Source organism: Saimiri boliviensis, chromosome 4, assembly GCF_048565385.1.
Source record: "Saimiri boliviensis isolate mSaiBol1 chromosome 4, mSaiBol1.pri, whole genome shotgun sequence".
NCBI classification, from domain to species: domain Eukaryota; kingdom Metazoa; phylum Chordata; class Mammalia; order Primates; family Cebidae; genus Saimiri; species Saimiri boliviensis.
In genome coordinates this window covers 148,759,524-148,773,410 of record NC_133452.1, presented here as the reverse complement: position 1 = coordinate 148,773,410, position 13,887 = coordinate 148,759,524, and the positions used below count along the sequence as shown (strand labels likewise).

The 13,887-nt window shown below is 45.6% G+C and overlaps 1 protein-coding gene across 3 annotated transcripts in view; it reads right to left on the bottom strand.

The window, feature by feature from the left end:
• The window catches only part of GCNT2 (glucosaminyl (N-acetyl) transferase 2 (I blood group)), a 99,345-nt gene that overhangs the window by 58,459 nt on the left and 26,999 nt on the right, over positions 1–13,887 (bottom strand). Inside the window, exon 1 of one of the 3 annotated variants that reach the window (XM_003927353.4) lies at positions 9,283–10,563. The exons of the other annotated variants lie outside the window; for them this stretch is intronic. Within the exon in view, the coding sequence (XP_003927402.1) occupies positions 9,283–10,201 (919 nt within the window). The 5' untranslated portion in view covers positions 10,202–10,563. Of the gene's footprint in view, positions 1–9,282; positions 10,564–13,887 lie in introns of those variants that run through there. 3 annotated transcript variants of the gene reach the window in all.

Below are 13,887 nucleotides of genomic sequence, written 5' to 3'. Positions count from 1 at the left end.
TCTCATTCACTACTATTTCTCAGTACCCAGCCAAGTGTCTGGGCGCGCCATAAATATTTACTAAATGAATTTCCATTTTATAGATGAAAATACAATAACGATAACTAACTCATTTACACCTTACATATTTGATATCTATTATTATTTTCCCCATTTTACAGATGAAGTCACTGGGACACAAAAGTTAAGTACTTTGTCCAAGGTCACACAACTCATAAGGGACAGACCCAGGATTCACATTCAGCCTATCTGGCTTCAGGGTCCAGGCTTCTGGCATCTGTGCCATATTGCGATGCAAAGATTAAGATTGACAGATGTCAGGGGGTACATGGCTAGTGATGGAGGAGCCAGGAGTCCGACCCCGTACTGTGTGACTCTGGAGCCTGAGCCCTTGATGCCCACACTCCAGGAAAAGCCAGATCAGCAAAGATGAGGGTAGGGAGAGCTAAGGGAGAGAGAGAACCCAGCCCGCAGGTCTGAGCTAACAGAACAGTGTTGAATTCAGGGACTTGCAAAGGGAAGAGTCTGAGTTTAGTTCAGAGCATATAGAATTCAAGGGCCCCCCATCCCCGCACACATTCTCTACTCTGCTTCCTGCTTTCAGAACAGGGCACATTACTCAGCCCCTCGAATCCCATCTTCACATTTGCAAAATGTGGATTTAAATACCTACTGAACGGGATTCTTGTGAAGAGTCAACCAAGATATTCTAAACCCATAGGTACATGCTCAGTAAACATTAATTGCCTTCATTTTTCCTGCACCTCTGCTCACATGAAAAAGCCAAAATCTCCAGGAAAATGGGCTGAATGTCAGAATGAAAGAGAAAGTTTCAAATCGGGTCCAATTATAAAATCATCCTACAAGCTGAATAAGACTTAGAATTAGCCAAGTTTCATCTTCAGAACGCTTGCAATAATTGCAATCATTAAATGAAGAATTCATTACATTGGGTTCAATTTAAAATAAGCGGATAACATGTGTTACCTCCTTCCCTTGGATGTTTCTTTTTATTCTGATTTCTTGTTAGCCATACGCAATATTTGTCTTTGGACAAGTCACATATTTTCTTTCTTTTAATTTGAAATGGAGTCTCACTCTGTCGCCCAGCCTGGAGTGCAGTGGCGTGATCGCGGCTCACTGCAACCTCCACCTCCTGGGTTCAAGCAATTCTCCTGCCTCAGCCTCCCAAGTAGCCAGAATTGCAGGCACCCACCACCATGCCGGGCTAATTTTTGTATTTTTAATAGAGACAGGGTTTCACCATGTTGGCCAGGCTGTTCTCGAACTGCTGACCTCAGGTGATCCACCGTCTTAGCCTCCGAAACTGCTGGGATTACAGGTGTCAGCCACCACACCCAGCCAACTCACATATTTTCATCTTAAATTTTCTCATCTGTAAAATGGGAACAGTCCCCCTTTTATGGGGTTTTATAAAAATTGAAGGAGATAATGTATAAGAAATTTCCCTTGCAAATTAAGTACTGTCCAAATATAGTAGAGTGACATTATTATTAAACATGTTTTTATGAGAGAAAAGGGTATGCTTAGGTCAGTTAAAATTGCTCAAGTGGGGCTGGGCACAGTGGCGTATGCCTGTAATCCCAGCACTTTGGGAGGCTGAGGCGGGTGGATCGCCAAGGTCAAGAAATCGAGACTATCCTGGCCAATATGGTTGAAACCCAGTCTCTACTAAAAATACAAAAATTAGCTGGGCATGGTGGCATGTGCTTGTAGTCCCAGCTACTCAGGAGACTGAAGCAGAAGAATCACTTGAACCCAGGAGGCGGAGATTTCAATGAGCCGAGATTGCACCACTGCACTCCAGCCTGGTGACAGAGCGAGACTCCGTCTCAAAAAAAACGTTGTTCAAGTGGTTAAAGTTGTATCCATCCACACACCCATATGTCTTTCACTAAATTTTGCGCCTCTAATATCACAGGGATATGCTTGTGAACACCCCCACCCCAGTATAGGACAAGGAGGTGTCCTGTAGGGGGCCTGTGCGTCACTCTGCCCAGTGTCACCCTGAGCAGCCTCCTCTACCAAAGCCTGTCCCCAGCCCTTGGCTTCAGGGTAGGAAAAGGACCCAAGAAACATTGGTGAGCATTCTTCATCCCTGTGATTTGTTTACGGATAGAAATTTGGTTTTGCGGGTCTGTTTTTTTTTAGACAAGGTCTGACTCTGTCAAGTGATCCTTTCTGCCTGGGCCTCCGGAGTAGCTGGAAGCACAGGTGCGCATTACCATGCCTGGTGAATATTTTATTTTTTATAGAGACAGGGTCTTGCTTTTTTGCCCAGGCTGGTCTCGAACTCTTGGGCTCAAGTGATCCTCCTGCCTGGGCCTCGCAAAGTGCTGCGACTACTGGCGTGAGCCACCGTGCCCAACCAGGGATGGGAATCTGGACTAAGCAGGGCCAATCTGAGGTCTCCCTTAAGCTGCTGCTGGAACTCTCAGGAGAAAGGGTTTCTTGTTCCCCAGGAGTAACCACTGTGAAAACCAAGTGCACTGGCTACTTCTGGCTTTCAGGGGAGAACTTGCCTGATGGAAGCCAGCACATAGATGCTGAGAGACAGGGGGACCATCTCGACCTGACTCTACCCATCAAGGTCCCATGCCCAGGACTGCCCCTCAGACCTGGGCAAACAGGGACAGTTGGTCACCCTACAGAGAGACAACCTGGCAAGAAAGGGTACCAAGCACACTGTTTCACTCGCTGATCCGGCTTGACTGGGAGCTCCCTTAGGCATCTTGGATATGTGACCTGAGTGCTTGTTTAAGCTCCTTTGAGTTGAGTTTCTGACACTTGCAACCGAAAGAGTCCTAAAGCCCTCCCAAAGAATGTGGGCATGTAAATAAAAGTCACAGTTAAAAAAGAAAAATAAATCAAAGTAGGAAACATGATATTTTTAGAATTAAAAATGAGGAAATGGGATCATGTGGTCCCTTCTGAGGTCAAGAGCATTTGACACAGGGGCTCTGAAAAAAAATAAAGACATATACAAAATGGAAAAAGGAAAAGAGACAAATGAAAACATTCTTATGGAAGGAAAACATCATGGCATGAGAAAGGTCAGGGTAATGAATGAGCAAAGATTCAAAAAAACACACTTAGTGCAGGAAGGGAAAAAAAGTAGCTGAAGCCAAAGAGGAGGGTGACTCTCTTCCTTAGAGACGAAGCCGCCCTGAAGTATAAGAAGACAGTCTGGCTGTGGTAATGGACTGGGAAGAAGCTAGCCCAGCGGCCACTGGGGTAGATGATGAATGATTTCACAAAGCATAAAGCAAAAATCTAAATGGCTTCAGGTGCTCTGTCTTGAGGAAAGTAGGCAGATAAAAATGCTGGGAAAATAGCCAAAAGAGCTAGCGCACATAGGCCTTTCTTAAAGTGACTCAGAGCAATTATTACAAAGATCTGAAACTTTAGAAAATATACGGGCACCCCGGAAGTCGGGGAAGCTACTGCTGTCACAGCATGGTGCTCTGTAGTATGGGTCAGAGAAAGCCGTGATCCTGGAGAATTTCCTTTGAGAATGTGGCCAGGAGCCAGGGGCTAGACCCCCCGTCTGTGCACAAGCCACACAGGACAGAAGTACAGCCACTCTACCTGGTTCCCCTGAAGAGGAGTGTGAGACTGGAGTCCCCAGGGACCTCTATCACCATTTCTAACAGTGTAGAAAGAGCCTAATGGTTGAAAACCAAGACAAAAGTCACTCTCAGTAGAAAGACACCATCAAAAAAAAAAAAAAAAAAAAAAAAAGGTAGCATGAAGCCATGTGATTTAGTGCTACTTCTATGAATATTCTTTCTATTCAGTTTTGCCAATTCTAGAACACTAATCATTTTCTTGGTCACATTGCTCTTGGGGTGCTTTGGGAAACTTGAAATGCCTGCACGGGGTCTTGCCAACACATTTTAATTTAAGGTGTTTAGGAGCCAGGTGCGACGGCTCACGCCTGTAATCCCAGCACTTTGGGAGGCCGAGGTGGGTGGATCACGAGGTCAAGAGATCGAGACCATCCTGGTCAACATGGTGAAACCCCGTCTCTACTAAAAATACAAAAAATCAGCTGGGCATGGTGGCGCGTGCCTGTAATGCCAGCTCCTCAGGAGGCTGAGGCAGGAGAATTGCCAGAATCCAGGAGGCGGAGGTTGCGGTGAGCCGAGATCGCGCCATTGCACTCCAGCCTGAGTAACAAGAGTGAAACTCCGTCTCAAAAAAATAAATAAATAAATAAGGTGTTTACGAGAGAGGGAGGCAGTCACTTTGAGGGAAGAAATGATCACCACCACCTGCACTTGCACACTTGCAACAAGATGTTTACGCTGTACGGACAGCAGAATTTTACCCTTTAAAACCTGACATTGAAAACAGAAGAGCTCTGCTGGGTGCAGTGGCTCATGACTATAATCCCAGCACTTGGGGAGGCCGAAGAGGGCGGATCCCATGAGCTCAGGAGTTCCAGACTCCCCTGGGCAACATGGTGTAACCTCGTCTCCACTAAAATACGAAACATTAGCTGGGTGTAGTGGTGGGGGCCTGTAATCCCAGCTACTTGGGAAGCTCAGAATCACTTGGGCCTGGGAGTTGGAGGTTGCAGTGAGCTGGGACCGCCATTGCACTCCAGCCTGGGCTACAGAGTGGGACTGCCTCAAAAAAAAAAGTAAACAGAAGAGCTGATATTAACTGAAGGCTGTGTGGTTACATAAGAACTAGATTCATGGGCCAAATCTTAAATCACAAAGAATGCTCAAGTGTAAAACCATGGCAGTTACTTGAGCGTGGGACTGGATTTTACATTGCATTTGAAGGTAGAGAGAGGCACCACTAGGGCTAGGACATTTGAAGGTTTGTTTGCTGTAATTCACTTGTAATTTAAGAAGGCCCTATCTAGAAGCAGGATATCCTTTCTCCCTGAACCAGGATATTGCCCAGAGTCTAAGAAAGGAAGGAGCCAAAGCCCCAGGACATGCCACGTTATCCTGAAAGGTATCCTTTGCAGAATCAGACAGGACAGAGCACTGACATGGGTCGCACTGGCCTTCCTCTCCAGGCAGTTGCTCTCTGGAGGAGCTCTTGCCTCCAATTCCTGCAAGGGAAATGGGACGCACTCGTCAAAGCTGACGGGCATACATGGTACAGGCTCACCAGCACTTCCGCCTTTCTCTCTGCAGATTCCCAGTAGCAGCGTAGGAGGTCTTTACGCAGTTCTAGGCACTGTGTCTTTTGCAAAGACAGGTATGCTTATATGAAAGGGGTCTTTCTACTTGGGTTCCCCATTTTGTAGCCAGGGAGATTTAAGGTCCCATGAGGTTCTGTGATTTACACGGGGTCACACTGTTGCTGTGAGAAGGTAGAAGCTAGTATGCCATGGCACAAACCTACAGCAAAAAGGGTGTTCTCTCCTATACCCATCCAGATACCATTCTGTCCTACACCCATCCAGATACCATTCTCTCCTACACCCATCCAGATACCATGCTCTCCTACACCCATCCAGATACCATGCTCTCCTACACCCATCCAGATACCATTCTCTCCTACACCCATCCAGATACCATTCTCTCCTACACCCATCCAGATACCATTCTCTCCTACACCCATCCAGATACCACTCTGTCTACACCCATCCAGATACCATTCTCTCCTACACCCATCCAGATACCATTCTCTCCTACACCCATCCAGATACCATTCTGTCCTATACCCATCCAGATACCATTCTGTCCTACACCCATCCAGATACCATTCTCTCCTACACCCATCCAGATACCATGCTCTCCTACACCCATCCAGATACCACTGTGTCTACACCCATCCAGATACCATTCTCTCCTACACCCATCCAGATACCATTCTCTCCTACACCCATCCAGATACCATTCTCTCCTACACCCATCCAGATACCATTCTCTCCTACACCCATCCAGATACCATGCTCTCCTACACCCATCCAGATACCATTCTCTCCTACACCCATCCAGATACCATTCTGTCCTACACCCATCCAGATACCATTCTGTCCTACACCCATCCAGATACCATTCTCTCCTACACCCATCCAGATACCACTCTGTCTACACCCATCCAGATACCATTCTCTCCTACACCCATCCAGATACCATTCTCTCCTACACCCATCCAGATACCATTCTGTCCTATACCCATCCAGATACCATTCTGTCCTACACCCATCCAGATACCATTCTCTCCTACACCCATCCAGATACCATTCTCTCCTACACCCATCCAGATACCACTGTGTCTACACCCATCCAGATACCATTCTCTCCTACACCCATCCAGATACCATTCTGTCCTACACTCATCCAGATACCACTCTCTCCTACACCCATCCAGATACCACTCTGTCCTACACCCATCCAGATACCATTCTGTCCTACACCTATCCAGATACCATTCTGTCCTACACCCATCCAGATACCACTCTGTCCTACACACATCCAGATACCACTCTGTCCTACACCCATCCAGATACCACTCTGTCCTACACCCGTCCAGATACCATTCTCTCCTACACACATCCAGATACCACTCTGTCCTACACCCATCCAGATACCATTCTCTCCTACACCCATCCAGATACCATGCTCTCCTACACCCATCCAGATGCCACTCTGTCCTACACCCATCCAGATACCATTCTCTCCTACACCCATCCAGATACCATTCTCTCCTACACCCATCCAGATACCATGCTCTCCTACACCCATCCAGATACCACTCTCTCCTACACCCATCCAGATACCACTCTGTCCTATACCCATCCAGATACCATTCTCTCCTACACCCATCCAGATACCATTCTCTCCTACACCCATCCAGATACCACTCTGTCCTACACCCATCCAGATACCATTCTCTCCTACACCCATCCAGATACCATTCTCTCCTACACCCATCCAGTACCATTCTCTCCTACACCCATCCAGATACCACTCTGTCCTACACCCATCCAGATACCATTCTGTCCTACACCCATCCAGATACCATTCTGTCCTACACCCATCCAGATACCATTCTCTCCTACACCCATCCAGATACCATTCTCTCCTACACCCATCCAGATACCATTCTGTCCTACACCCATCCAGATACCATGCTCTCCTACACCCATCCAGATACCATGCTCTCCTACACCCATCCAGATACCATTCTGTCCTACACCCATCCAGATACCATTCTCTCCTACACCCATCCAGATACCATTCTGTCCTACACCCATCCAGATACCACTCTCCTACACCCATCCAGATACCATTCTGTCCTACACCCATCCAGATACCATTCTCTCCTATATCTATCCATATATCATTCTTTTGGTCTCCCAAGAGATCAGAAAGGGGGTAAGGAAAAAAGGGAAATTCCTTTTCCCTTGATTTTCTTATATTATTTGACACTGATAAAACTGACCAGGCTTCTGACAAAGTAACCATAGACATTTACATCTAATAGACACCAAAACCCATGTTTTTCTTAAAAAAAAAAAAAAAAAGAAGAAGAAGCAACAATTCAGACTTTTGCTAACTTACAAAATGCCTTCATCTCAGCACAATACTTAAGGAACCACTTGACTGGTATCCAACTTTTATGAATTTTAAGGAAATAATGAAAATAGAAAGGAAATAATATTTAAATATGAAAATCAGCTCTTAAGTACCCAATGCTCCTCAATGGTATGTGAATGGTAGAAAAAACAGATCACCGGTGAAAAGAGGATGAGCCCAGGGAGAGGCAGATGAGGAGAGTGTGCACAGCATATGAGTGAGCCCCATTCACCAGGCAAGCCATTCTGGAACTCAGACACCAGGCATGGTATTTTCCAGAGAATGCCGGCGTGTTTATCACCCAGCAGGCCCTGCCCTGCAGCCTGAAAGCACCTACCAGCCTTTCCAACTTGGCAGCCCCCCAACAGCCAGAACAATGATTGCTTTTCTCTTGCTATAATAATGCTGTCTAGTTCATCAGAGATCCATTTTGTATTTTTCATTGAGTCCAAAGCATGCTGTTTCCTTCAGAAGAAATCCTATCATGTTTTATACAGTTTAAAAAAACAATCGGTCTGGTAAATTAGTAAAGACAGGAAAATTTTTATGGGAAAGCAAGGAGTTTCTCCTAAAATCTCATTATTTTATCTGAAATAAAATGTATTTTTAAAAATCCTACACATACAATACGGCACATGCATGATCCAAATATTTCTCAGCTTAACAATGTCTTAGGGAGACAGCTCTGGTGCCATAGGAAAGCCTCATGCCTTACCACTCATTCATTCACTCACTCACCCACTCGTTTATTCATCTAATATATACTTGAGCATTTACTATCTGTTCTAGGCACTGAGGAGCATTTAATGAAATAGAAAATAACCCTTGTTTCACGGAACAAGTGCAGAGAAGACCAAGAACAAATCCATGCAAATAGGCAAACATCCTAATTCCACATGGCAATAAACTCTTTGAAGGAAAAACAGGGTGGTGTGCTGGCCAGTGAGGGGGCATATCAGAGCTGCTGATACCTGAGAGCTGAAATCTGGCTGAAGAGAACGAGCCTGCGGAGACTTGGAGTAGGCAAGAGGGTGGCCCAGGCAAAGATCCCAGGGTAAGAGCAAGCTTGACAAATTTAGAGGAAAGAAAGAACACCAGTGTGGACTGAGAACAGTAATAGCTATTGTAAAGATGTAATAAGATGATGTGTGCAAAAGAACTTGATGGACCACAAAGTGGTACCATGGAAAGGTATTATTTAGTACTGCTAGAACATGTGAAGGATCACATAAAGAGCATCATTCTGGGCCAGGCATGGAGGCTCATGCCTATAATCCCAGCACTTGGGGAAGCCAAGGTGGGGAGGATAGCTTGAGCCATGGAGTAGGAGACCAGCCTGGGCAACATGGCGAGACCCTGTCTCCATGAAAATTTTTTAAAAAGTTAATCCAGCATGGTGCTGTGCACCTGTAGTCCCAGCTACTCAGGAGGCTGAGGTGGGAGGATTACTTGAGCCCAGGAGGTCCAGGCTTCAGTGAGTCGTGATGGTACCACTGCACTCCAGCCTGGGCCACAGAGTGAGACCCTATCTAAAAAAAAAAAATCATTCTGCATTTAGAAAGGAATATGAATATATATATATATATATATATATATATATATATATATTCCAGTTTTCATCTTCTACTTCCTAATAAAAAGTGGCTGGTTATTCCAAAGCCCTTTCAAATATGACACATTTCTTTTGCATGAAATAGGGAACTGTACCTACCTGGAATCCTATTAAGTGTCACCCAGAAATGCTCATCAGGACTGAAAGTGTCCTTGGACCACTGGAGCAAATCAACAGCCCGTGGGTCATGCAGAACAAAGTAGGCAAACTCTCTGGATAGAGCCACATAGGCAGAGCCAAAGTAAATCGTGAGGTTATGCGGGGGAGGTGGTTTCAATGCTGTGGTTCTTATCACATAGGAAAGCTCTTTGCCCAGGTGCTCTTGGTGGACATATTTAGTCCGTCCAATTGCATGAGCTGGGGGCAGCACTCCTGGGGTGATATTTTTCCCTTTAAATCCTTTCAGATACTGAACTATTTCCTTGTTGGTTTTCAGGGGGAAGTCTTGCCCACAGGTGTTGATAACGTACTTCCAGGAGACTTCCAAGGCAGAAAGATCTTTGATGCAGTTCAGGTCAGCCTGGAGCCTGGAGATCCCACCATAGACAACTGGTTCCATCTTTGAAGCCAGAAAAGCATTTGGGAAGCAGCTCAATAGTTGCTCTACTGCTTCTTTAAATTCAGTTGTTGCTTTTTCATCCACATGGACACAGTAGATATTTTGGGGCATGTAAATGGCCCTGAAGAGCCTTGCAAAGGTGTCGAAGTGATGATGGATGACCATTATGTACGCCAAGGGAAATTCGGCTTCTTCCTTAGATAAAGGGGTTGTGATGTAGTGGCTCTGGGTCAAGTATTCCTTGCAAGAAGACTTCTCGTGGATCATTAGTTTGTTTTTCCACAGGAAAGGTGTTTTCCCATTGATAAAAGATGTGCAAACTCGAGTCAGCATCAAAGTGTCTGAGATATTTAGCCTCTGGAAGCTTTGATCGCCCCCAAAATTGAACACAGAGAAGACGATGAAAATAATTACACTAGAGACGGAAATTGCAAAGAGGTAACGCATTGATAAAGGCATGCCTCAAAGAAGGGTGAAATGTCAGACAGTCAAAATCTGTAAGTCTTTTTCCCAAACTCACTCGTTTCTCTGAGTTCTTATTTTGGAACATACTCCAGACGTTCCTGCCCCGATGGAGACGCTGGGAATCGACTCCGTTTCATCCCGAGAGTCCAGCAGCGGTCTCTGTGTCCGCGTGCCGATATTACAGCCGGATCCGCCTCTCCCAAACCTCCTTTGTTTAAATTTCCGTGGCAGGTTGCTGAAGCCCAGCCTTCTCTCCTCCCTCTGCCTCCCCGTCTGCATCTGCTAGCTGTTTTGCTAAAACTCCGGTAACTCTCTTTCCCCGGGCAGATTTACTTTCCCAGATCTCTTTTCTTTCATTTCCCCTGCCACCCCCGCCCCCCCCCCCCCCCCCCCCACTGCACTCATTACTGCCATTCAGGGAATGAGTGCAGTGAAAGCCCGAGTTGAAGTGATGAGCTCTGGCAGGCGTGCCGCTTCCTGCTAGTCCCCTAGCGGGCGGCTGGACTTGCCCTCTCTTGTTGCTGGTGGCAAAGATCCACAGCCTGGTCTCTCGGCTCTTCCAGCGCAACCCACGGGACAGAGCATAGCTTCTGTTTTCCAACGCACTGTTTCATGAAACCTGACACAAGTGACATTTCAAATGAAAGAAAGCCTCATCCATCCCAGCTCCATTGTAATGCTTTTTGGCCCCACCCCACTGTTTTTCAAAAACAAAAGCTTACTGGAGGAGGAGTTCCGGTCCCAGGGAGTCTGAAATTGCCGGGGCACCTTGGGCCCCTGACTTTGAAATAAACCCCTCCTCTCCTTTCACTTCCAGCATCCGCTGTGGTGTTTGTCTTAGAATACTGGGCTCAAACGTACAAATCGTGAGCTACATCTACTGAGTCAGATGAGACCACAGAGCTTCATGGGAAAGAATCTGAATCTTGGTCTCAGATGATGCTGAGGTAGGGGATTTGGTGGGCACTCAGGCTTTAACCACCCAGAGAACAGGATTGAATGCTCAGAAGTGTCATATGCCTGCCCAGTTAAGCTTATCCAGCGCCTAGGAAGTGAATGGTTTATCCCCTATTTGTAAATACTGTGCTCTGGCCAAGGAGTATCAAGCTGTTTTATTTAGAAGCTTCTTGTCTTCAACTTTTCACTGTCCCACCAGCTAATTTTTAATGAAATACAGATTAATGCATTTTATTTGGTATCCTCTTAAAATGACTTGCAAAATACCAACGTCATCACTGACTGCCTGGCTATTTCCCCTCACTATTTACCTGGCCTAAACAATGCCGTTCCTGAACCCCAAGGCATTCACTACCCCACCCCATGAAGAAAGAATGTCCTTTAATGCACAGTTCCTTCCATTTGAAAAGTCTCTACCCTGCCCTGAATGGAACTGATAGGACAACATGTGGATTCCTCGCCTTCACAATGGTCAGGAAAACCAGTGTTACCCTCCCTGGACTCAGAGCACTCTGACCTCCGACAAAATGACACATCATTTCCTGAGCACACTGTCGCTTCCATTCTTCTAGCTTTCATTGTTTACAAGTTTCGTGTTTCCAGATGGTATATAATTTTTCTCTCTCTCTTACCAAAGTCTCCTAAGTAAACTCTGTGTAACCCACCCCTGGATTTTTAGGTTAAGTAGAAAAAAATAAGAAAGCAGATCAAGATAGTTCTTAGTGTCTTCTATGGAGTAGAGCAAAAAGAATCATCTAAAATTTATGATAAAGAAAAATTCAATCTCAAGATTTTTATCTTCTGAATAATACTTTTAAATATTAGGTTATTGTGTATTCTATTCCTAAACAAAAGAGAGTAATTCAGTATCTTGTTTGGCAAAGACCTGCAGCTTAGAATGAATATAAAAATAGTTACAATTCGACAAAGCATTCAGCGCACATAATTAGGGCAACAGAGTCTGTTTACATTATCATTTCCAATTGGCCAATGACATAGGGGGTCAGATTTATACAAACTTAGGAGACAGACTTTTACTATATTAAGAAATATAGACACTAACCAAATTAGGAATGTTGGTAATACTTCTATACTCAATCCAGTACTTTAAATGGCATTGTTTGTGTGTTGAAAAATGTAGTTGATTTTCTTCCCAGCTTTTTTGTCTGTCTTTGGGCCAATTTCCTCCACTCTCAGATTCTGGTATTTTAAAATATCAACAGGAGGCCTTCATCTGTGGTCCTGGGGCACGGGTTACTCTCCTTCCGAAGCAGGCAGATCACGAGGTCAAGAGATTGAGGCTATCCTGTCCAACATGGTGAAACCCCGACTCTACTAAAAATACAAAAATTAGCTGGGTGTGGTGGCACGTACCTGTAGTCCCAGCTACTCGGGAGGCTGAGGCAGGAGAATCGCTTGAACCCAGGAGGCAGAGGTTGCAGTGAGCTGAGATCACACCATAGCACTCCAGCCTGGGCAACAAGAGCGAATCTCTGTCTCAACAACAAAAAAAATCTCAACAGGAGAACTTTAAAAAACATCACTTACTGTCTTAGAGGAAAACTGTTACCCATCACCTTTCTTTTCTAATGGGCTGTACAACCTGCTTATCCAGACACCACACACTTCTTTGCTACCAAGACTGAACAAGTCAGCCCTCCCAGCCTGCCTTTAACTATAGCCGAGGACAAAGGTGACACCAGCCAGTCCTGCCTTGTCACTCACTTTGGCAACAATGATTCCCAAACTAGCCAATTAATCCTGCTAGACGCCACTGCTCCCCTGGGGCCATCTGAGAGGTTTTCTCTGTATTCCATTCAAACGTCTTTATTTCGCAGATGTTACTTGAGGTGTGTTTGGGTTTTTTCCTTTGAGGCAGTGTCTGACTCTGTCGCCTAGGCACCGTCGCATCTCACTGCAGCCTTGACCTCCTGGGCTCAAACAATCCTCCTGCCTCAGCCTCCCGAGTAGCTGCGATTACAGGCATGGGTCACTACGCCCAGCTGATTTTTGTATTTTTAGAAGAGACAGGGTTTCCCCGTGTTGGCCAAGCCGGCCTTGAACTCTTGGGTTCAAGCTATCCACCCACTTTGGCCTCCCCAAAGTGTTGGGATTACAGGGGTGAGCCACGCCTGGCCTATTTAATGATTTTTTTCTACTTAGGAAGATGTGCAGAACATAGCTCCAAAGTGAAGAGAGTATCCTTTCTTTGAAATGACAGAGGATTTAGAATCTCAATGAAAAAAAAAAAAATCAAAGGGGGAAAAGATCACCCTCCTCCACATGCTCAGTGTTAGGGACAAGCTGCCTTAGAAAACCCCCTCCGCCCAAGCTGACCCCTTCCCCGCGACTCTGATTGCTCTGCAGCTGCACTTCTGAACTCCTACATCAAGTCCGCCAGACTCTGTGCTACAATTAAGCAAAGCCTGATTACAGCCATCCGGGCAGCTCCAAGGAGGCCAGGGAAAACAAATGTTGGTTATCCATACTCGTAAATCCCTGTTTGACGCATATCTGTAAAAAATCCTGGTTTCTCTCTTTTTTAAAAACTGCCGCCACAAAGTCACAGGATGATGTATTATAGGTCGGTTGACGAACTATCTCTGTGCCTGTTACCAGTGGATAGATGACCTCAGTCTTGAAACTCCCTTATGCCCCTCTCACCTCATATAAACCCCTCATTTTGTAAGCTCGGGGCTGCCTCCTCTGATGGTTATGGAGCA